The following is a 26,343-nucleotide window of genomic DNA, read 5'->3' on the forward strand; positions in this document are numbered from 1 at the left end:
CGTTGCAAGTAGAAAACTATTAATACTCGAGAGATATTATCGTTAACAAACATCGATTCTAAATATTGAAATGAAGAAATAATGTTCAAACTTTCCATTCATTCTGGGAAATCTCCAGTTATTATGTTGTTGAAGCGGCTTAATATCATGCATCCACATTTTCAGTGAAAATATATAATATATCAACACGATTCATAAGTCCTTTTATCTGCAATCAGCATATTTTATAAATGCTGAAGTTTTATCTCTTCAATTGTTTATTAAATACAAGATTTAACAACATAATAATACAAATACTAAAAATAAAAATAATAATATTAATAATAATACAATAATTAATACAATAATAATAATAATAATAATAATAATAATAAAATAATAGAAACATTTATAAAACTAATTAACTGTACAATTGTTAATATATTGATAAAGAACAAAGTGGAACTCAAAATACATAGCATCAACTAGAAACTTAAAAAAACTTGCGTATTATTCCTAAAATATTTATCAAAATTAATCGCTGAAAATATAATGCATATAATTAAATTTATGAACAATGCATTACCAATACATTGCTGATTAATAAATCTATAATTTATGTATCCTCGAATGAGAATACGAAGCGCTATTGCTCGAGTATCAAAATGTGGTGGCGTGTGTCTTCTCGTGACTCCATGTGACTCGCAATCACGAGCAGCGATTATCGTTGTCATTGTCGTCGCGACAAGGGAACAGGTATCGATTCTTTGGTATCGACATTACACGGCGCATGCTACCATGCGACCGAAATTTAGGATAATACAAAGCGAGCATAGGAATATATCAAAAAAGCATTGCTATTTCATGCCATTAGACATGCCTGATCTATATAAATAATGTGTATTCCAAAAAAAAAAAAAAAAACAAGCATTAGAAATCATGCAAATTGCGCATGAAGCATTATTCAGGTAACACTAATCGAGAGATACGAATGTTTTCAACAACGTAACAGCAAACTCGGGAATCCCATGACAGAATCTCGATGTTACGGTGACTTATCTTATTTCTTATGTTTTTGTACACGGTGTCCCAGAAATTTGACCGAAAACAGCGCATAGCGTTATTTCTAAGAAAATTAAAACTCAATTTTTGCTAGCGATAGTCGGACAAAAATATCGTTGTGTTGATGTTTTTGATTGGCGTCATATATAGTATCGGTACAAAATATAAATATTACAAAATCTATATTTTTTTTTTGTAACGAAAAAATCTCGGCTTCTATATCCCACCTCGACACCTACGTCTCTTTGGCAAACATACCTTTGTGATTTATTGTTCCCAGTGTCCATGACTTTTCTCTAATCGCCAAGCTTTATCAGCGCCACGAATTATCGCCCATGGTAGAGCCGCATCATCGGCGTCCAGTGGCGTACGCGTAATCTAAATCTACGTAGTAATCTTATCACCTCTAACGAACCTGGGAAGGCGGAACAGTCAAGGTTCTCGCGAGCCAAGTCATCTTTACGTTCTATCTCTCTACTCGTTTCTTCGCGCAGGATAAATACAGTCTAACAATAGATCTCTCTTAAAACTAGCAAGAAGGACGTACCGATAATAAAGACATTTACATTTTTAGTGGCTTTCAAACCACCGAATCGCAGTCCCTTATCTAAAGTTATGCTCTTCGAGTTTTCTATTTTTGCTGTTATTATCTTTACGTTCCACTCATAATTTCTTTCGATGTGAACTGAAAAAAATTTGTGACGCGTAATATTAATTTTTCTTTTTAATTTTAAACTTTAATCTTATTTATGAATTCATGCTTTTACTTCCACTTCGTAAGCACATCGTTTTGCAATATTCAAAGAAACGCGTTATCAGTTTACGATAATGAAATGCGAAATATTTCAAGAACGATTACGATGATATCTATGCGTCAAGCAAATACGGATTCTTAGAAATTAAGGCAATCAATATTCAATTATTATTATTACATTTTTTTTTTTAATATTTGTTCGAAAAAATTGTGTAAATGTTATTGATAATAGATATATATGCTATTTATAATTAATAAATAATGTATTGTTTAAAAAAGATTTTTTAGAATTGTAATTCTTCGTAGTTGCAATATTTATTTACATCAATACTTTTTATATAAATGTAAACAATTTATATTTCCATTATATTAATTTTTAAAAAATTTAATGTACGTCAGAGAGAGAGAGAGCGAGAAAGTGAGAGAGAGAGAGAGAGGAGGGGGGGAGAGAGAGAGAGAGCGCGCATTTTTTTTATCGATCAAACTGCTATTTTATAAGCTGTCTACGTGGATTAATCTCTTCGTTCTGGAATTAATCTACAAGTCTAGGTGAACTTACAACAGAACGAATCTATCTGTCAAACACATTGTGAAATAATTGCGCATTTTAGCGAGCGTAGATTGTACAAACGAGAAAGAGGGTTGTCGTTCAAACGATCCTTACAGCGTTTTCGAGTTTGAGGATACCTTTTGTATATAAGAAGCGCTTTGACACGTTCGTCAATCAATAGCGGAAAGGAATTCCGCGCTAGATTTGCATTCTTCTCATTCTCCTTTCTCCAGATTCAGATCTTTTTTCTTCAATTTTCCTTTCTCTTCGCGCCGTTTGCGCCCGCCGTAAGATTCATACTACGTAAATCGGATCTTTGCATACTGAAATCCTCGCTTCCTGAAGGATCCTCAGTCTCGGACCCAGAGGAACTCCCATCTTTTGTAGCCTCTCCTCGCTCAGATAAGGCAGCTCTACCATTCCGACTTTTTCTTTCTCGAAAGCAGTCGCGTATTTCTTCAAGTACATACAAAAGATATTGTAATTATTATTTAATTACATTATTCCTTCAATCAAGAAATAATATAAGATCTTTTTATATATGTATTATATATTTTTAAATAGCTCATTATTTAAAAACATGAATACTTCGATAGTTTTAAGAAAAATGAATATATTAATGATACATTTATCTAAAAAAAGTTTTTAAAAATATTATTTAAAAAATTTAAATATATATTTATATTTAAATATAAAAAAAAAATTTGATATAATTTATCAAATCATTTACTTTTTTTTTTCGAAAATATACTCGATATGAATAATGACTTTCTCACCTCATACCCAAGTTCCCTCAGAAATAATCTGATAAGAGGAGGCTCCGTGCCGAAGAACTTGGTCAGTTTCTTCACCCTCGAAGGATTGGAAAGTGCCGGCAGTTCCGAATCCTTGATCAGAGGTTGCGAATGTGACCTGACCATCGCCATGCTCGTTTGCGTTCTGAGAGTCGCAATCTCGCATTTTATGCTCTCCATTTCCTGCGAAAACCTGGTAGTAGTAGAGTCTTGGAAATTCCAGCTCGTTTCGCACTGTAATTTTTTTTAACGGTTCTCTCACCTGTATCATCAAATGCTGAGTCCTCATTTCTGAACTTAAGTGTGCCACAGATCTTGCCAATGTCACCACATGCGACTCCAATCGCTGGAAACGCTTGTTGATGCTCTGCGCAATGGAAAAATTATTTTACAGACATTTTACAATGACAGAATTATTTTAAGTAAAGCAGGATAATTATTTCTAAATCATAAAATATTTAATAATATAATACTTTCTAAATTTTATATCTGTCGAAAGCTTGAAAAGAAAAATCTTTTTATGTATAAGTAAAAAAAGAAGAGCAAAAAAATATCCATTAATTTCACTCACCTTGATGTCTTTGGCTTTCTTCATCCTGTCATCTATCACGTGGGATCTACGTTTATCATGATGCCTCGTGACAGGTCTGGATGACACGGACGATGTTGGCAATGATGAAACGGAACCATAACTAGTAAGTCCTCTTGCCTTCCGTCTCTTTTTCACGCTTCCGCCGAGTAATTTAAGTACCTGCGACAGTTTTTTCGCATGCAAATTGAGATAAATTCAATTATGCTGGTGCCATAAGCACTTTCAGCGTACCATGTCCCCGTTAATTTTAGCACGTAGTCCCATTTTACCACGACCATAGGAAAAGTGACATGTCTAATATTTTTACGTTTAAATTTGCATATGCAATGGATGTCAGTTAGTTTGCGTCTTGCTTCTGCCTGTTATTATATTGATTTTAGAAAAATATAACAATTAAATATGGTACAATTATATATTTATATTCTTAATAATATAGTAAAGAAGAAAGAGAGAGAAAAAAGAGATTCTCATCTCATTTTATATTTAAAGTATTTAATATAAAATATATTTTTATTTTAAAAAGAGAATGCAATTTTATGTTAATTTTTTAATGTATAAAACAAATTTCTTGGTAAAATAGGAAAATTAAAAGTAGCGAGAATGATTTATTAAAATAGTATTGAACACACTTCGCTGTACATATTTTCTAATCCTTCCAATTGTTTCCTGATTGTTCTTGCGTCGGTAGTACTGAGATCAGAATCGCTCCTATCTAACATGGAATCCAAATCAAGTCCCGTCGTGGTGGATGTTAAATCAGCGGCTTCTACTCCAAAAACTGAAAGAGAGAGTACTTATATAGATATACGACAATTATTTAAAAAACTAGTACTCAAGACTAGGTGAAAACATTTATTAACTATTAGAATAAATTTTGTTAATTAATCAAATATATAAAATTAATACAACGGTAATTACGTGTAATTAATTTTAATTTTTATATAATTATCATTATTATATAAAAATAAAAAATTCTATAAATATTAATTATTAATTATACCACAAAAATATTAGTTCAGTATTATGAAATTAAAAAATGTTACGTTTATAGGAAAAGAGTAAATTTTAAGAAAATATTCCTCTCTTTAAAGTGATTATTTACTTACGATGAGAAAACTTTTTTGCAGCTTCCTTCTTGGATGTCGAGCCGCCACGATGTTTCACGCTACTCGAGAAACCTCTCTTCTCCATAGCCTTGCTATAATCGCTGTAATTTGGTTTCAATCCATACGGTAAACTAAAATTTCCACAAAGACGCTATTATTAATACTAAGAAGCATTGAGCCTTCGCGCATGAAGCAGTATTAAAGTATTAAATTTTTAGATCAAACAATAAAAGCGATGAGAACTAAATTATTTCACGTTAAACAATGAAAAATTATTTTATAAAATTAATTTATTGAAAATATTAATAAAAAGTAGCGAGTTGTTTATTATCTATGCTTTAACAAACACATATCAAAATACATTGTAACTTGTATTTAGCACACTCGCACATTATAGTGCATATATTAAAGCGTTAATAGAGAGGTATTAAAAATTATATCCAATGCAAGATAATTTTTTATAAGAATGATTAAATAATTTAAAAAATTTCATGTTTTGCTAAATGAATATCTCACACAAGTCTTGTGACTAAGAATTTAAAAGCTGCAACGGGGAAGCGTTTATTTTTAACATCGTAGAGGCGATTTTTCGGCCAGACACCGATATTGGAATTTCGATACGCCAGGTAGGTAACAAAATCGGAAGTGGCTGGAGGCGGTGACCGGAAGTAACACCGGTTGTGCGAAGAAGAGGGACCTTGTTTGAAGTCAGGTTACCTCGTTGAGTATCGATTTCTCGGCGTACGTGGGCTGTCATGGGGTGACAACGGCGGTAGAGGTGGTGTCACTGAAGATACACTTTCGGACAAGGTAGAGTGCGCCATCGCTGGAACGTCCCTGGGCTCCAAAATACTCCTCAACTCAGACTCCACTATGTCGACCCATTCGGAGTCTTGTACTATGAAAGAGGAACGAGGAGATAGAAACCACGAACTCTCGATAGACTGACTAGCGATCGATACTTCAAAACTTTTACAAAAGGCAAATAATTGAATAATTAAAAATATTGAAAACTAGAAAATATAAATAATAAATTATCATAATTATTTTTGTGTAATATGTTATATAAATAGACAAAGAAATTTATAATAAAATATTTCTTTTAAAAAATATAATATATAATTCATTATTCATATTGTATATACATTTCTGTAATAAAAAAAAATAAATAATAAAAGTTTTTTTGTGCAAAACATAATTACTTTTAATAATTAAAATATTTTAGACTCTGAAATAATGTAATAAGCAAACATTAATGAATTTCTTTTAAACGTGAAACACACATACAATCCTACAAAATTTTTTTCTTCTTGATAGCTTAATATTATATTCGTTATCAAGGCAAATTGTTAAATTAAATATATAAATATCAGTAAATCAGAAGAAAAGTATAATCAAAAAGTCGATCCGTACCTTGTGCCAGAGTGTGATCATCGGGCGGCGGGCGTCTTCCGCTTGAATAAATTGCGGAGCCTCTTCCGGAATCGACATTCGAGGAACTCTGACCGGCCTTGTCGTAATCCGAGCCGGAACCTTGATTCTGGATCTTCAAGCGGCCAATACCTTGCTCCAGGTCGTCTTTCCTGCTATTTGCCGATTTCACTACGGTCTCTTTTCCAGGATATTGCCCGCCCTCGAGCCTCTTCGACGCTTCGCCGATCATTTTCGTAGCAAGGCCGACCCTCAAGCCATCCGCGTCGCTGGCGGGTTTAGAATTAAAATGACCCTCTTGCTCCGCTCTTTTCTGCAACTCCTCGATTCTTTTTTGTACAGAGTTGCCCTCTGCTGTGTTTTCACCTGCCTCTTGACCCGACGATCCTTGCTCTTGTTCCTTCTTCGAGGCTCGCGTCTCATCTCGCCGTATGCCAAAGCTAGTCTCCGGACGGTACTCCTCGTTCCTTTGCGATCCGTTTCTTCCAGGCGTTTCACCCTGATTTCGATCCTCTACTGTAATCTCGTATCTAAAACGTATTTTATAGACATTATTTCATCCACATTTTAGAAAGCAAAATTTACAAAATTTATTTTGTTTTTGCTTTTTTATGCATTGAAGAAGAGATGTCAGTTGCAATCACATGACGTTCAAATAATAAATTCTTTAATACTTAATAAATTCTTTAATCTTCAAGCCTTACCTCTCCTTGTCTAATGGATCCACCGCGAGGTTCTTCATATTCTCCGCGGGATTCTTCGCGGCTTCAGCGTTTCGCTCGTCCTCATAACAGAGCTGCGGTTGCGAAGCCGCTTTCTCGATACCCTTGGCGGAATTCCGCCTCTGAAATTCTGTCTCTTGCGTATTCTCGGTCTTCATGTAGACCTGAGGAACACCGTATCGAGGTCTACCCTGAGCGTAATGATAATACATTTCCTGGCCCGACACACGAAGTTCTTGAGCCTGTCTGGACGTGCTCGGAAGATCGATTTGCGATCTCGACATGGCCTGTCTGGCCTGTTGGTATTGTTGATAGGAGACGCTATTAGCGAAGTACGACTGCTGAACATTTCGCGTGCCCGCTGTTTGCGAATTTGGCTGTCCGGCCATTTGTTGCTGATGCATCTGCTGGATCAGCTGACGTTGATGCAAGTTTTGGGCGTGCTGCTGCGCAAACCGCGGACTCTGGTGATGATTTTGATTTTGATGAAGCAACTGCTGGGGACTTTGGAAACTTTGGCTCGTCGGCGGCATCGCGTTACTTACTTGATGCTGCTGAACGGACAGACCATGCGGTTTTTGCGTGCCTTGCCCCTGAAGCAACCAACCGAATCGTTAACAATGAGTTACCGTTAAGTAGCGAATAGAGGCTGTTTGCCTCTTATAGATTTGGTAACATATTAGAGCTCTTCATCTTAGCTAGAATGTAATTTATCCTTCGAAAACGCTTCCGTAAAAGAAGTGCAATGAATTTACAAAGCTTTTCCAGTGTGCGAGTAGCGGAAAATATTAAGAAAGCATGATAGATCGCATTGCTCCTCATAAATTTAGCACAGTATTACGTAGAGTTCATTATAATTACAACAACCATTATTTAACAAATTAAAATCTTGACACGCGATTAAGCAAGTATCAATCATTACACGGCGGACGGAACGCGAGATTTGTCACGCTATATATTACGTTATATGTTAAATCTTGAATATCGTACAATCTAACATTCCACATGCAATCGTTCGTGTATAAAAAATGGTTGATGATTGTCTACGTTGTTACGTCATTTGAATATATATGAAGGAAATGTCACTATGAAAAGAAAATATGTGACAAGTTGTGAGACATTTATTTTTCTGTCCGCTGTTGAGTTTCTTTGTATCCTGCACGCAAGAAATATCCGTATAAGAATGCGGCAATATTTTATGTATTGAAACATTACGATATATATTTCCTTTAAATAAATCTTTTTATCATAAGGCAATTTCAATAGATATTATTTTTATTAAAAAGATTTTTTTATTAAAAAATTAATTTTTTATTAAAAAGATAAATTTTTCATTAAAAAGATTGTTTTATTACAAGTTAAATTTTGAGAGAATAGAGAAGAAAAAATAATTCTTTATATAACGGCGCTCAACATAAAAAGATTTTGACTAATATCACATATATTTTTAAAAGAAAAGTGTTTTGAAGAAGATATTCTTTATTAAAACAAATATTTAAAAGACATTTAAAAATAATATTGTATTTAATTAATTTTATAAAATTTTATAAAATTTTAATAAATAATATTTTATGTAAATTATTATTCTGACATTTTGATATGTGACCTTTATTCATTAAAGGAAACCTGTAATTTTCATTTTCGAAAGATGAAGGAGTTTCTTTTTCATTATTAATTTCAAAAAATTCTTTTATGCCACACACAGGTCCTTTTTCCAAGAAATAGCGTAAAATATTCAATTTTGTCTCGAGAATCTTTTAATATCACAAATTTTCACTTTATTATTCGTTTGTGACTTTTATCAAAGTTAAACGTGAATATTTCTTATCTTAATCTTACGAATTGTACCTGTCCTTGCGCGGAACTCTGGTGGACTCCCTGATGCATTTGTTGGCCGGTCATACCGCCCGGTGTCTGAACCACGTATTCTCTGGTAACATTCTGCACCTGCTGCGCACCTGTCGCGGTTTGGCCAAAAGCAGAAACTTGAGTTTGATGAACCGTTTGAACTCCTCCTGGTGGAGTGTGATGGGTCACGTGAAGCTGAGCGCTCTGTCCCGGTAAATTCGGCTGAATGCTCGTGGTCGGCTGTAGTTGGCCTGGCAAAGGTACATTTTGCTGGTTGCTTTGATAGACGTACGAGTGACCATACTGGCCTAATAACGAGAGAGAGAATTCCAATATTATTTCTATTTATTATATTATTACGAGAAAAAAAAAATTAATTCTAACACCAGTTGTGCATATAACTCGTCTTAAAATATATCTTTTTTTTTTTAATATAATACACGCTACTCAAAAATTTGTCGCAATTTATACATTAAACTGAAATAAATGAGCTATTTTTTGTTAACTTTATATATTGAGAACGCATATTATACGCTATGTATAAATACAGATATGCATCTTTAAACAGATATTTCTACTACCTGTAAAATTAAAGTTAATATTGCATCATAAAGTGTACTCGCTCTAAACGCCATTGGGAATGCTAAAATATATGAATATGCAATGCGCTACTAAAGTTAATTAAAAGGATAGTTTCTCCCCCGTTTCCAGTCAACTATGCGTTGAAACGAACATTTCATGAACAAATTATTATTATGATCATAGAAATTGCGACATCCCATAGAAAAGCTTAACGATAAAAAGCACAAGTATGTAATTTTAATGAAATTCGCGATATTAAAGGAAAAACTTTTCATAAAAACATTCAAAACCGGAAATAATTAAATAAATTAGATAAAATTGTACGGTTAATTTCAACAATGTTCCCCAAATCATATTTATATTATCAATTAAATATTCATCGACTCTACAAATGTAACTTTACTCTTATCAATATATGTTTACTCTCTCTAACGTCTTTTGAATTATTACTGCATTTTATTCGACAGCTACAGATTGGTGAATTATTAATTTTACATTCGAAACGTAAGAGTTCAACATTCACCTATATAGACCACTGATCTCAAATCTAGTAAACGATTAGAAAGATATTACTTCTGTATTAAAGCTATAGTAGATCGCAAAATAATAGCAACGATATTGCGATTACGAGACTTTCGTTCTTATACGCTGTGACTTTAGAAGTTTGCACAATGAATGAATAATAGCCGCACGAAAACGAAGGAAGTCTTGAGTCGCGTATATATTTTAGTAAGCTGTGAATGACAAGCTGTGAGTTATGAGCGATGCGAAATAAGTTTACTTATTAAATAAAAATCAGAGCTGTGTAATTTCAATACAATATAGTTCACATATCAATCATCAGCTGTGGCAGGTAATGTTACGTTGAATACGATTGTTTAAAAATAATTTAAAAATTCTAATTGAAATTCGCAACTTAAATTCGCAATTATAAATAATAATAATACAGATAAATGTATATACATCCAAGTGGTGTAAGAATTTATTATCTAAGCTTTTGTATAATCTGTAGTAAGTTAATCGCTTTTGGTATAATTAAAAAAATTTGTGCGCTTCAAGAAACTGCAAAAGAAACCGTTATTATGTGCACACGCTGTATGCACTTGCTCACTACTTTGCATTTAGAAAACTCGCGCTTCCGTCATTTAACGTTCCGTTCAACAAGGCTCTTTCCTCAGATTAATTCATCAACATTAATGAGTTTCAATTAACGAGCACCTTGTGCTAACTAAATGCGCGTCTTAATGCCTCTAATTACTTAATGCGGCATCTTACCCGACCGCGTTCGACTTACCGTAAGCATTTTTCGAATATTGCTGCACGTTAACCGACGGTTCCTGAGCGCGAGGCTTCCCGTAAATTCCTTCCTTCTTCCTGGCTTCGTCATCGTCGATGCTTCTGCTCGACTTTCGCAACTCCTCCGTAACGTTGTTCAGACTGGCTTCCGGTTCCGGCTCAACATCCTTACGACTCGGTCCAAAACGGCTCGAGATCATGTCCTTAATGGTGTGGTAAGTCCTGGATAGTGACTTTGTCTTCTCCTCGTCGATCTTCGTCCTCGGTACCGCGCCGGATGTCGATCTGATAAGGATAACAAGCGGAAGTTTAATTTCTCGAGGGCATTGAGGCGATACACAGCACAGATAATACTGATCAATCGCTTAGATTGCGCTTGGAAAATAATTTATTTTATTTTATTAAATGTTGATTGTATCGGTAATAGATCCGAGATCGATAGAACGCCAGTATGGGCGATATAAATTTTTTCAGAAAAGGATTTAAATAATTCATGCGAAAAATAAACGGGATAATTACGAGTAGGTGTCCTGTGACTGATAGTTCCTCGCTTGACCGTCCTGTCTCACTTCCTGCATCTGAGTTCCCTGCAAAATGAACGCATTCGCCAAGTGAGCACATCGTTAATGATCAGCATATGTCGTTAATAAAATATCTTGTATGGTGTAAATCATGAAGCTAAGGTAAGGTTTATATAAATCCGTTAACTTTGCAATGGCGGTTTCATTAGACGCGTTTAATTAAGTCATCTAAACGAGAAACACATAATTATGCATATCGGTAACGACAAGAATGCAACAGAGCAACGTTTCGTGAAATAACGTTTATTAAATTCATCGAAAAAAAATTCTCTTCTGATTAAAAATGATTTAAACAGCAAGGAGACAAAATCCAATTAAAGTTAAATAAGTTGTCCGTCCGTTGTTAACGAGCTGATATATTAATTAAATTATTCGCCACCTGTGAGCGCACATTAATTTGCCGACACGCGTACGTTCATATAATTTTGAACTTTGTTTTACATGCATTAGTGTTAAAGGAAGGTTATTTACGCGTCAGAAAGTAGCTGTACGTAAAATTTTTACGATAGACAGATTATTACGCCGTAATATAAACCGCTTTATAATCCAAAAGAAATGCCGTAAATATTAAAAGTACTTCATCCCGTCGAAAGCAAATGTTACACATAAATAAATCATAATTAAACTTTTGCTTTATAAAAATATTTTCAACTAACGTTTAAAAGACAATGTTTTCTAATAATTCCGCGCACGATACTTTAAAGATGGTTGGAGAAACAATTCATGGCTTCGAAATGACGTGCACTTATGGCACAAGGAGTATGCCAAAGTCGTCTAACTTTCGACGAGCGGAACTCATCTAAAGTTTGTTTCCAAAACGTACGCCCTTCCCGTGCCGAGAATCGTTTAATAAAACCGGAGAGACTTGAGTGAAATAAGCCCTTGCGATTTAAATGTTCATAGTTCTGGCTTAACTGTCGGCAAATTATACGAAGTCAAACCTCCGTGGATACGTAATTTCACGGACAAACAAGAATTTAACCACTACGTTGTGCACATAAAAGAGATTTGTAGTTCAAACGGAATCGTCGTTGGGGCGATTTTGCGAAATCCATCTTTCCTCTCAAAGGGAACGTCGAACGAATAATGTTTCGGTAAACCGCATGCTTCTGCGGCGAGAGGAGAATTAAGGGCTGAGGGCTCTGCGAAAATTTGCCTTTGACTGAAGCGAAGATGAGTGAAAGAAGAATAAACTATTATTAGTAACATATTATCTGTATTTTTATTCAATTATCACTGTCATTTTACTTACAAAATCTTTTATTTGATCTATTTGATAAAAAAGAGAAAAAATCTAATAGTAAGTATATTTAGTAAGTAAAGAATAAAAATTATAAAAAAAAATAATCATATTTTCATATATTTTCATTCACAACAAAAGAGAATCTTAATACAATATCGAGAAAGTGAAAGAGATATAAAATTAAAATATTATATATTTAGAGTTTAAATATTTTCAGTTTGTGTCATGAACTTAACTACAAGAAAAAGCAGAAAGATTTATGGTGAAACTAAGAAATTAGTCATCTTAATCAATTAACGTAAACTATAAATTTCCTATTACATATAGATGCTTTCTAAAATAACATTATTAAATTAATATGAGACATTCTAGGCGTTATAGAGACTTTATGACACGCCATTACGCGGGAAATAATTCTATTTGGCCGTATAATTCGGCTCGTAAAACATAATATGTTATCAACCTACCAGGCTCGAACGCGCGATTTCCTGCGAAGAAGGGAATTGTCATCCGGATGGCTAACAACCGGAGCTTCGGCCACACGGGGAATTTCAAAGTTAACGCACTGAATCCTACAGTTCTCGGGAAGAGATGCGCCTGGAATAACAACGGCTCGCGTATAGGGCCCCGCGGACACGCATCTCGCATACGGGAAAGCCTCTCTGACTTATGGTCAAGCTGATATCGAGGGACGAGTTGTACGAGAAATAAAAATTGAGTTTCATACCCGGGGTGCTACGCTTGGAAAAATCATCGTCTCTCGATGACGTGCATTCGAGCGCCTCTTATACGAGAGAGAGAGAGAGTGCTCTATATATGCAAACTTTGAGAAATAAAAAAGATAAAAATGAGACTGGAATGCAAGCAAGCGTTTGTAAATATTATACGAAAATGCTTCTATATTTTTAGAAAAAACTAAGAAATATTTGTCTACTATCTTTCCATTTCGTCTTCTATATATACTATTGCAAAAAGATAGTATTCTTCCTTAGGTAGTACCTTAAAAACTTAAAAAACTCCTGTTGCATCGTTTAAAATATTATATAAGACACATTCATGGAAATAAAACTCGAAGAGTTATTTTTCGAAAGTTGGTATAAAAGATGGAAAATAAAAAATAAAATTGTATAATGCTTTGTATTTCTCGCACGCCCTTTTTCCAGCGAACTTTTCAATTCGTCGTATTTTTACACGTCGGAGAAACTTGCATAACAAAAAAACTGAAGTTCTGAGGTAGACGGCCATATGTGATGTTAAAAAGAGAAAACAAGGTTGAAAGCTACAGCATTGGCTTTCACGAAAGTATGAAAAAAATTTGCTTACAGAGTGCTCGAAGTTAACAACGCATCTAGAGACTCTAAGAGCGTTGGAAATGGGTTTACGAGCTACATAAAACCGTCTCTTACTCTATACGTTAGCGTTATAATCACGTACGATGCTGATTAAATGACGTCTCGTACGATGATATGTATTATGTAAAGTAGCTTTAAGTAATTCGAAAGGCAACGAAAGTTGGCTATTCTGCACGCCGAAGCGTATCGAAGCTTGTAGGCCGCATACGAAATAGCGAAAGAATTTCCTCTATGCATTCGCGTGATATTTCTATCATAATTCACAGCAATCCTCGGAAAATCTTTCCTCGCTTTCAACAAGCATAACAGCAATATTCGCCATAATGATACTCGAAGAATAAAAAAAAAATTACTTACTAGGATAACAGACATTTAGATCAAGTACAGAGATATATCTCGACATGTGGAAGAGCTTGATATTTTTATTAATATATAATTTAGCAACTTGTGAAAGGTAGAATTTCAGAAACGCTAAGATAACTATTGTAGAATTTCTTTATTATAACAACGTGAAAATGGGAAAAATTGCGCATGCAAAATTATATGGAAAATTTCAGTCTTTTTACGGAAATTGTATAACAATATTTTTACATATATGTAGAAAAATTGAATTTTTCTTTCGCACTGGACCGTGTAAGAATTAAGTAACAGTTTTTTTCTATTATTATGTTAGTACTTTTGCATCTCATTTTTTAAGAATTATATTTAACATAAAAATATTACAAATATTATTTTAATATTATACAAAATGTTTTAATAATCTCTTTTTTATTTAAATCTCTTTTTATATAATAAAAAGTTTATTTTTATAAACATCAATTTCTATTTTTAAGTATTTACGTGACCTCCACTCTTTTGCATACATAAAGTAAAAATTAAAAACTTTAATTTTTTCAAAGATTTCAATTTATAAAACGTTAAAATATTAATCAATTTTAATGCAGAATCATTATTTTATATTAACAAGTCGAAATATATGTAAATTATTTGAATATAAAAGAATCTCTAAAATATTTATCGCGAAAGAAGGATGTAAAAAAGTGAAATCGCTACAACGCAAAATTTGCTGTTACATATATATATATACACATAGAGGGATGTAAAACTTTGATACAGCAGTAAAAAATAAAAGATTTTTTTTACACTGGAAGAGAATCTCAGGGAGGTTTTAACAAAGTCGACTAGTCAATTATGTGATGAACGCAAGCAATATCGAACGAAAGTATATTTGTTGCACACAAACACGCAATATACATAAGCTATATCACTGTTTCACAACTAATCGCCCGGAGCATTCCGTAAACGGTTGCATTGATCCTAGGATCAATGGAATGGCCAATGGGCTATCCAAGAACAGGTAACTGCACAGTTCGCCCTACGCAATTTCGTAAACACGATATAGGTTGAGTTGTAGTGTACTCACAGTATACTACGGACGTAACAGTGTGTTAAGGTCTTGCTTTAGTGACGTATGCAAATGCGTCAATATTGTATATAGTGATTGCACGCATACAACCTCCCCTGTTTTTCATAATATATCATTAAAACGATTTTAATTTGCAAAATGTAATACTCAGCAATATAATCAATAGAAAATTCGTTTCTAATTAATAATAATTTTTAACTTTAAAATATTGAAAATATGGCTTTCTTCTTAATTAAACGATTTTATCATCTCATATTATGCAAAATTTATGTCGCTAATACTAACAAACAGAAAGTAATATATAAAATTATAAAAATATTAAAACATTAAAAGCTAAAAAGATTAAGAAATTATGATGTAAAAAAATGAATAGAAGAAAGAAAAATGGTTATGAGAATCGCTATATCAATCATAAAAAAAAAAAATGAATAAAAGAGCATATGTATCACCTCTCGATCGAGCATCAATTTCCACACCCATCTTTTGAGGTATCAATACTCGGAAAAAAGAATATATTACCAAAGAGCCTATTGATAGTGGTATACGTGGGTGGCATGTGTAAATAACGCAATATACACGTGACGCTTGATTAATCGCGGGATTTCGTAACAATCGTCCGATGACAATGGAAGCATTGTCAAAGAGAGTGGGACAGAAAATCCGTCATTCCGACTACCGACGGAAGTGTAACAAATAAATGATACGAGATTCAACATTCATGAAATGTGCCAACTCTTTGATGGCATGACATCTATTAAACCTTTGAATTTTTTAAATCTTCATTACTTTGTTATCAAAAAAATATACATATTGCTTTTACAATAAATAACGAATGAGAGATTGAGAGATCGCAATTTTCTTTACGCTAACAGTCATTATTCAATGAAAAAGACACGAGGTAATCTAACTTCTAATGAATTATTTGGCAAGATCAGACAGAAACCTCACCTCTTGAACCCAGGCCTGTTGCTTAATCGGCGCATCCGGCGCGATGGCTCTTCCGGCAGTCCTCTGTTTGTACTCGTGAAGAATAGGAATCTTGGAATTCTTGTCTCCCGATGACAGGACCAACTCGCGTTCTATCTACGATTAGAAAGAGGCAATAGTTATTGTTTGCCTAAAAAAGAATACAATCCTTTTTTCCTCGATTAAATTATTTAAGAATCACTTCGAGAACATTTTCTCATAAATATTTATTTCGGCTATGATTATCAAATAAAATGAAATATCTAGTTTTAAAGAACATGACATGAAATATTGTAATTTATTATATATTTTTATATATTAGTATATATATATATATATATATATATATATATATATATATATATATATATTAATTATTGTGTGAGCTTTTCATACTATAAATTTCATATGTTGTTTAATTTCTAATTCTTCTAATACTTGAAATTATTTTTTAAATAAAATTATCTTTTTACTTAGGAGAGAAAATATAATCTAATGTTAAAATAAATTATTATATTATTATTAATTCATAGTTTTTATTAACGCGCGCTATACTTTTTATCTTTATCATCTATATATTATTATTTATGCGTAATTCTTATCTATAATTTTTAATTTTTTTTATTCTGCACAATTTCTGAAAATCATCTTTATGGGAATAATCGACGCATTATAAAGCAAATTATTCTACTAATAAATTTCCCTTCTTAGCTTGCGCGCGCAGCAGAGCGTGCTCGCTGAAAGGCGTTGTATGCACTTAGGTAAACAGAGCAAAAACAAACGGACGATGTGTATGTATAGTAGCCCGCAGACGGCCATCGCCGAGAGATTTTCCGTGAGGTTTTTCCCGGCTACGCGTCCAAGCCAGGCGAAGCATCCGTGTCGATGCGAGTTCGCACGCACGGCACGATGATACGCAAAGTGCGTGCATAGAACCGGGCTCGAGCTCGGCAATGGCCGAGCGACATGCGTTCGTTGCGTGCGCGTAATAACGCGCCGCATGGAGTAGGTGTCACTGAACTAAACTGGCTGCAGTATCGCAGTAACTCCTAAGCATCGGAAGAAGAAAGCAAGCGTGATGAAACGAGCTACCGCTGCGGAAAATAAATGCACGTACATAGGTAAGCAGGCGAGCACAAACTCCGTGCAGCATAATCACGGATATAACTATACACGCGTATACGGAGTTCGTATACGAGGATAATCTTCCTTGAGACTCGATTCCCTCATCCAGCTGCATCGGTACTTTTGATGCGCGAAAAATTTTTTTTTTACCAACCTTGTGTACCAGAAATAAATCCATACACAGTATTTCGACGCTGCTTAATCGCTCTTGTGATTTTTAAAGTTTTTAGTATCTGATTTGTAAAAAATCAGAAAACGTAATCACTAAACTCCACGTTTCCCAAATATTAATATTCATTTGTCAAACATTTCTCAAACGGCATTGCCAATATACAAATATATAATTATTTGATTTTGTGGCGCACACATACACACACACACATATATTTATCTCTAGTATAAATATATTTTCCTTGTACATCAAGTTACGAAATCTTTAAATATTTCAATTTTATTTTTAACTGGATCTTGACTGTCGCATGTTTGATAGCAAAAGCAACATGAGTCGATTTTAGCTGCCACTTATTTGGCGGCGAAAGCAACACGCCGCAAGTGCACTTATCTGTACGTATAATACAATAAAAAATTAATAATATATAATATTTAATGCTAAATATGATATCATATTTTATTTATTATTAAAGGACAAGAAAGCAAAAATATTTGATGTTAAATGTTTAATGAAAATATAGATTAAAGAGAGAAAGAAAGAGAATTTTTATTGGAAAACTTAGGAATATATGTGCAACATAATATTCTTTTACATGATAACCGTATATTGCTTTCTCTAATTGCTTTCTTTCTTCGAAGTAATCAAATTATTGTGTACTTCTTTTTTTCGAAAAAAAACCTGATAATTACATCGGTACTTTTTCGTGGAGTAGTTGCGCGTGGACAAAATGTGATGTCATACATCGACGCGCACACATATATAATGGTATATTGCGTCATAAAGCTGCATTATAAAAAGTTTAGCGAGATAGAGAGAAAGAGAGAGAGAGAGAGAGAGAGAGAGAATGGGGATGTTTTGCGGAAGAAATAAAGTGTGCTAATAAAGGAACGGCGTCACGAGAACACGTGTTACGCGGTGCGTCGGAGCGTAAGCTCGCGAATAAAAATACCGATCGATTCCCCTTCCGGGAATAATAGGATGCGATATAAGCACCCCGAACAGACTGTCCGTGCATCACTGATATTGGATTCTCTCTTAATTACAGCTGTTATGTCTCGCACTTAAGAGACATTGATAAAGAATCGTCTCTTAATTCTTAAGTGCGAGGGTGATCCCTTTAGTAGTGATAATCTTAAATGCAGGAAAATAATATATTGTGACATATGCATTAATCTTAAATGAGATATTCTTCTTTTTTAATTAATATAGAATTGATATTTATTAAATTAAAATATTTTAAAATAATTTTTAAGTTATAATTAAAATACAAAGAAATTTTTTCTAATATTATATGTAACAACAAAAGTTCTTTTTTAATTAAAGTAATTTTATCTCTTCAGAACTTCAATATAAATTTCAATAATAGATTATTATCAAAATTTTATCTAAGCTCATCTATCTCAGATACAGAAGTGCGGACACAATAATTATTTTATTCTATCAATTCATTAGATAGCATTCTTTGCGTTTCAATGGAATTCTCTCGTTAAAAAGCAAAAAGCAATGATCCAAATGTAAAATGAGGGGATGTAATCACTCTTTCCCTATCAAAGGAGAATTAATCCGCGGAGAGCCCATCCTTTCGTGCCACGCGATAATTAAAACGTTATAGGACGATCGATCGCGCATGACAACGTTCAAGAGAAAAGGGTTAATTAACGTTGATTCGGATATTCGTTTCTGAGCAATCAGCGTGATGGGCCGAGTCGTTTTAATAATTTTACTCCTCGATCGAAAGCGAGCGCATCATATCATATAGTTGCGTGCGTATATATGACGTCACGCGAACCAACGGCCGCGTGGAAAATTGACGATAAAAGGCATTGACGTGACGAGGACCGAAGGGTAAGACGCTGATTGTCGCGATTTATTCTCACCTGGCGATCTGTGCGGAGAAATACGGTGTGTATCTAAACGACTATCGCGAGCAAAGTCCCCCTTCCCGACTTCCGGCCAACGGTACGCGCGTATGATGCCCCCTTTGTCTTGGTGAAGAGCCTCTGGGAATCTTCCCAAGAACGTAACTAGCGTACAACGAACTGTTACCGAAGATTTCTCCGAGGACTAATTCCTAACGTCGAATACGGAAGATCAACGAGCGTCATTCGCTTATCTGTCCGATTACGTCATGACGTTCCGCTAATTAAGTACAATTGCCTAATATCAGGCGACGAAAATCAAAAGATAAAGCATTGCAATGTGCAGTTGTCTCGATATATAAACAATGGAGAAAATCAGAAATTAAAAATAAATTAAAGCGTTAATAAAGAGAATAGCACAGTGATAATTCTAAGGGTCAAAATGAATGCAGTGTTTATTGCTACAATGTTTCAAGATTAGTAATAATACTAATCTCGGAACACAATCTAGAAGAATTGGAACAATTAGCTCTATCCTCGTTTCGGCGACTCATTATTGCCGTATTATTTCTCTCCATTGACAATTATAATTTATTTTTTAATTAATACAATAAATTAATTATTATAGTAATTTATATTTAACTAATACAATAAATTGAATAAAAAATATAAAATATTATAATTAAAATAATTTAATTAAGTTGCAATAATTTATTATTGCTGAATTTTATGCGCCAGCAATTAATGTCAATTATTTATAAAGGATTTGAATATAAATCGATAAAAAAACATGAATATTCGCCTGAATATGAATTTCTTGTTACAGAAAATCCATTACAACTTTTAATCATTTATGTTAGCGAAACTTTCGTATCAATACATTAGCATTTTCCGTGATTTTCTCGTAGCAATGATATAATTGACTCGACTATGTCCAGGAAACTGTTAATATAATTCTAGAAATTGCAGCCATTTATACCGAATAAAGCGTCATACTTTGAATTCTTCACTCGTTCTTTTTCTTATTGCGCTTAATTAAAACAAAATAAACGCAACGAAACATAAATGTAGAATCTCCTTTTTTAGAGGGCTGTACATTCTCGTCGCGTCATCGATTCATTAAAACCGAGTCTTGATAATTGCATAAAATCGGAAACTTTCTGTTTCTCCCTCTCTCTCTTCTCTGCCAAAATTTATAATTAATGAGTGTTCAATCAAAAATGCATGCGGCTATAAATAATATTCGGGGAAAAAAAAATTTAATTATTGTTGCTGCAGGCATATATTAGGTGTCCTAGAATCTGCAATTTTTGTTGTCCTAATATTTTTATTAAGAGATTTTTTTAAGAAAAATTCTTTTCTTTAAAAAAAGTTTTAGGAAAATTATCTGTTACAATCTTTTAATACTTAATATATGAAATATTCTGTGTGATGTGTAGTGTACAATTTAAAAAAAAAATTTAATTTTAAGAAAATAAAATTCCCATTTAAAGAAAATATAATATTTGAATCAAAATTGACTTGGATATCTTATGATGATCTATTATTATTATCTTATTATTTTGAATGGCTATAATTAATATTTTTATTTTATATTACTGAAAGAAGGGAAATGAATTATAAATTAGCCAAAGAATATGCTTTTGCATTTTTAAATCTTTTTTGTTCGACATTCTTGTATGGTCACCGCGAACACGTGGACTTAATGCATTCAGTGGCTTGTTAATTAGTTCATTTATGAGCGTGTATGGACCACCATATGACTCAAAGCAAAACAAGAGCGAATGCTTCAAAACATCGTCTCAAAAGACAAAACATATATTAATTTTTATTAATTATTTTGAACGTTATTATTATTATTATGGTAGAAAAGTATTGTATATTATAATATAAAATATTTTTATATTCCAAATCTATATTATATTATAAATATCTATATAATTTATTTTATACGTCATTTTGGAAAACTATTTATATTTTTAACTCAAGCAAGTATTTCTGCAATGACATAATTTTGCCAATCTTTTCTGAAAAAACATTCAACAAGATATAAATATTGCGGCGAATAAAAAAAAGAGATTAAAATGAAGATACGCTAAGTAACTTGAGAAAAACATTAGCATTTATCGAAAATGGAAATTTACTCAGAACGAGAAGAGATTTAAAGCCATCGCTGGCTGCATTATGCGCCACGGCGCGTCATTATTTTTTTTGGTCTTATTGTTCCTGGTACATACGCAACGACATGAAGCGAACAAGGTGTTGTGAGCCCTCGTAGTCGGATAATTACTGACCTGTTCGTTCAGTAAAGGTGTGCTGTAGCTCGAGTAAGTTCCTACTCAGAAAACTGAGCGAAGAACTTTCCACGGACAAACTAGGAATTTTAATTGGTATGATTTTAATATGAATCTTGATGGTACATATACATATATTGCTTTTTGTAAATTCAACCTTTTTGAAGAAGCCTAAATTAAAAAAAAAATGTCCATTTACAAAAATTTCATTTTGTAAAAAAGCTGATTCTCCATAAAAAGTCTGCAATAAATAGATATATAAGATCTTCATGATTAACCTGATTAGAAAAAAATTTGATGCAATAATTTCAATGTAAGCTGTATTTATAATTCACAAAATTTAGCTGCTCAAATTATCATCGCTTTAATCGATTCTTCTAACATCGAAGAACTTTATTTCTCTTATGTTTTATTTTTTCAATTTTATCATTAATTCTTAAATTGCAGGATTATCTCGTTAAAAAAAAAAAAATTATTATATATTACATAAACAGCGCTCTCTATTATAGTATATCGTAAATTTATCGAAGTAAAGAAAGATGAATGCCAATAAATGACATTTATAATACCTATAACAAACTTCATTAGACGTTTTATGTATTTTTAATTACATTTTATTTATGTCGATTAATTTTAACAATGCGTGATTGTTATTTATTGAGCGGTTATTTATTTATACCTTCATATTGAGTATATTAAAGTGTCATATGTATTATGTATGTATATAAAAAATATAATTAAATATAATTAAAATGCATACATAAATATAACTGCAATATCTATTATTTTCATTAATTCAATTAATTGCATTCTATTTTAATCGTTATCAAAAGAATGAAAAAAATATAATTAATATTATAAATAATTAAGAAAATCTGAAGGAAAGCAATCCTAACGAGAGAAAATAATTGATAAAATTTATGTCATTACTTCGCTGTTTATTATCATACTTACCGGGAACTTGCTGCTGTGAGTCTGCAAACTGGCCGCCTGTTGAGCCTGACCCGAACTCTGCTCCTCCCCGTACAAAGGTGGCATTCTGTATTCCGGAGCAAAGGGCTGCCCGGACGCGCTTCGAACCTGCCCGTTCTCGGCGACGCTAGTCCTTTCCGGCCCGGAAGTCGTTCGCAATGACAAACGCTCGACTACCGTCTGTTCCCGTTGCTCGTCCTGCTGACCGTCCTGATTGTTCTTTTGATTGTTCGACACCGGCTTCGGCGGTGGCACTGGCTTGTAAGGTCCCTCTTCATCTGCAACAAGAAAAATATACGACTTGAGAATATTTATTAATTCATTGTTAAAAAAAAATTTATATTTAACCTTTAAATAAAATTTTTCATTCAGAGTAATAATTTTATTAGTTTATTCTTTTTAAAGTGTGTGTAATGCATTGCTTTCGTACATTTCAGACACGAAATAAAATTGACAAAGTGGTGAAATAAATTCTAATATATTCAACACCACAGCGACGCAGCGTAGAATATCCGTATGCCTGACGTGAATGTGTTAAACAATTTATTCAAAGGCAGGGCATATTATAGGAAATTGCTATGTATTATACATAGGTACATTGAAAACTACGTCAAGAATATTTTATATCCTTAGATAGGAAACACAAGCTCCTCTATTAAGGGTGATAAAAATTTTGCGCGATAATATTTATGTAAACTGGCCATTTAGTTGATTAAATACCAAATTGCCTAAATCACATAAATAATAAACTACACAGCGTACGGTACGATTATTGCATATTAATTAGAGTCTTTGCTTATAAATATGCTTCTTCAATTTTTATTTTCGCTTTATTCGATTTATGCACTAAAGAACGCTTATTATAATATAGTCGGTTATGCGTATATATTTATATTACGTTATATTAATATTTACATTATGTTATTAAAATTATATTACATTAAAAATCTAACGTCATATTATATGTTGCTGCAACACCCTAATTACGTTAATTTTCCAGGAGATATAACCGTATAATACACGCGTTTTTACGTAACTAGATCGTGACAAGGCTTTATATCGCCGGGATAAGGAGATCTAAAAAAATAAAAGTGAACGAAATAATATCTAAAATAAAAAATAAAAATATTTTTGCAAGCTATTTTCTTTTCATAAAATTATAAATAATTATATTTAATAAAATAATAATTATATCTATATTCATATTAATTAAAATTTTATTTTTAAATATTTGAAATTTATTTTAGAAATCAGAAATAAATATTTTAAATTTTTATAGATATTTCTCTCTGCATATTACTTCAAAATTTATTATTTCAATAAATAATTTTATCGCACTCACTAAATATTTTCTATATAAATGGCTTTTTGATTTTATTTGTAACTTTTGATTACGTTTTTATGAAAAATATAAATGCTTAAATATTTTTATTTAAACAAATTATTATTCAAATAATTATTTAAATAGTCTGCATTTCAAATAAAAAAATGTTTACCATTGGATGAAAGTTATATTATGCATAAGCGTGTTTAACAAACGCTTGTTGTCCATTAACCATCGCTTATATATTTATATACCTTGATTCTGATTCTGCCGCCTGAGACGATTCTCCTGCTTAACTTTGCGGACAGTGGTGGCCATCGCGTGTTGGCTGACCATCTCTGACGAATACTTTCACGAATTCACTTCGAGTCCCTTGTTTTCACCCTGAATGATCCCTCGAACGAAGCTAACGATGGTAACAAACTCCTGTCCCTTCAATTCGATGCGTGTTTCTTTGGATAATATGCATTCTTCGATAGGTTTCCCGCGCAAATTGTCGATTACTATAATCGTCCTTCTATGATTTAAGATTTTAAATGTGTCCGAAATCGTCGGAAAATGTAATATATCAATCACGAGAAATATGTACAAGTGACAACTAAGTCCTTGAGTAAGGACCACCCAAGATGTGATTCGAATTAAATGTCCCTTCGTCGCTTCTTCAGCAAATTTCTCGTTTTACACGAGGAAGAGATTCGATGATGACTGACTGCAGCTGCTGCGTTGAACACGATGAATACTTCATAAAATTACAAAGCTCATCAATTTGTACCATATCATACATCAAAATAGCTTCGCCAACTTCTTACACATGGAAAAAGAGATTTTTTTCTCATTAAAGTATGTACATTAATTTAAGTTTTTGGTTTCATGTATATTTTCTATGACTGAGTCTATATATCATTTTAATTGAGGAAACACAGACCGATAATACAATGAATTAAAATGTATGCTGTTTTGTAATGCAGCACCTCGAGAGGAATTGGGTTAATTAGCATTCTTTGCGATGGACTTCCGTTTCGCAGACAAACCTTTGTCTCACTCACGAAAATCACACAAGTCTTTTTTTCCCAAAGACTGTCATCATCTTGTCACTTTCACGCGAAAAAAATGCTTATTGTTCGGCGCGGTGAAAACTCGCCTATTTTTGATGCAGTTGCGCACGAAAAGAAAACGCACACTTGAAGTCACTCGACTATATATTATGAAATAACTTTCCTCTGCTTTTATTTCGTGAGAAAATTCTTGCATGCAAATCTAAATTTCCAACGTATTTACTTTTGGCAGAAGCATTTCGAAACAATGCGCCGATCATTTTCTTCGATTTTCCAGATAAAATTATAAATAATTTATCACAAATACGTTGGCGCTTTTACATTTTCACGCATTGTTTCCAAAATAGAAGTTAATATATAACATGTCTCGCAAATTTATCGTCCTCTTCCTTCTTCGCGGAGAGAAAACTTTTTCTTTGTCACAGCTTAATGGCAAACTTCCTTGAGCGTTCTTTTTCTTTTTCTCTCTCTTTCTCTCTCGACAATTCTTGTAATATCCAGTACGATCCAATTTATTCAACCGCTGCCTTGATTACTCGACGATGTTATTTGCTGCTCCCCGAGACTTCCGGTGTTTCACAATAAAACATACTTTATTTGCGACGTTAATGCAACCCCGAATAAATGTTCCTCGTTTTTTTTTTATTATTCATTAATTTATCGCTAGCTGTATATGCATCTCTTTTCTACTCGATTGATCTATCATTCCATTAAACCGATTTGAATTCTCTCGATCAGGCTTCTCGATTAACGTTCACTTACTCTTTTCGCGGGCGTCTAATTTCTTATTCGATGTCGATACAAGTCTATCTGTCAATACGACACGTCAAATTAAATCAGTGTCCATCTGTCTCTTCTAATTCAGTCCTTAATCACTTGACGCGTTATCCCGCTTGAATCCTCGGATTACTTTTCTCCGATCCCTTGTCCTCTTCCTAATCTTTCTTTCACGATCAAATATTAACACCCGGAGCTTTCGTTCAATGCTCAATCAACTTTCTTCGAAACGTCACACTTTCAATCTCGAATTTTTTCTCTCGAAAACGCGTTAACGATGTGCAGAGATTTTCCTCGCATAAGCTGTTCGCGCGTCCACGCGAATGCCGAACGCGCCGGTCAAAGGAAGCGGATTTTCCTTCCTTCGCGCTGGAACGAGTGACGCGTGCGAGCGTGTATAGCCACCTCTTTTAGAGAGCTGCCACGCTTGCCGGTAGAGCTCAAACTTTCCATTGAGTGAACGTCTGGTTCCGCCGTTCTG

At 33.3% G+C, this 26,343-nt stretch overlaps 1 protein-coding gene across 5 annotated transcripts in view; it reads right to left on the bottom strand.

The window, feature by feature from the left end:
• Window positions 1–325: 325 nt before the first annotated feature.
• The window catches only part of LOC126849485 (uncharacterized), a 55,939-nt gene continuing 29,921 nt past the window's right edge, over window positions 326–26,343 (bottom strand). Inside the window, exons 1-15 of one of the 5 annotated variants that reach the window (XM_050591368.1) lie at window positions 24,285–26,166; window positions 22,689–22,984; window positions 16,267–16,401; window positions 11,236–11,303; window positions 10,715–11,001; window positions 8,839–9,146; window positions 6,973–7,583; window positions 6,251–6,798; window positions 5,555–5,735; window positions 4,838–4,938; window positions 4,361–4,509; window positions 3,711–3,890; window positions 3,402–3,506; window positions 3,122–3,322; window positions 326–2,801 (exon numbers count right to left, since the gene is read on the bottom strand). In XM_050591368.1, coding sequence (XP_050447325.1) covers window positions 2,640–2,801; window positions 3,122–3,322; window positions 3,402–3,506; window positions 3,711–3,890; window positions 4,361–4,509; window positions 4,838–4,938; window positions 5,555–5,735; window positions 6,251–6,798; window positions 6,973–7,583; window positions 8,839–9,146; window positions 10,715–11,001; window positions 11,236–11,303; window positions 16,267–16,401; window positions 22,689–22,984; window positions 24,285–24,366 — 3,414 coding nt within the window. In that variant the 5' untranslated portion in view covers window positions 24,367–26,166 and the 3' untranslated portion in view covers window positions 326–2,639. Of the gene's footprint in view, window positions 2,802–3,121; window positions 3,333–3,401; window positions 3,507–3,710; window positions 3,891–4,360; window positions 4,510–4,837; window positions 4,969–5,554; window positions 5,736–6,250; window positions 6,799–6,972; window positions 7,584–8,838; window positions 9,147–10,714; window positions 11,002–11,235; window positions 11,304–16,266; window positions 16,402–22,688; window positions 22,985–24,284; window positions 26,168–26,343 lie in introns of those variants that run through there. The other 4 variants (XM_050591364.1, XM_050591369.1, XM_050591365.1 and 1 more) reach the window with 4 other exon arrangements.

Source organism: Cataglyphis hispanica, chromosome 5 (assembly GCF_021464435.1).
Source record: "Cataglyphis hispanica isolate Lineage 1 chromosome 5, ULB_Chis1_1.0, whole genome shotgun sequence".
NCBI lineage: Eukaryota > Metazoa > Arthropoda > Insecta > Hymenoptera > Formicidae > Cataglyphis > Cataglyphis hispanica.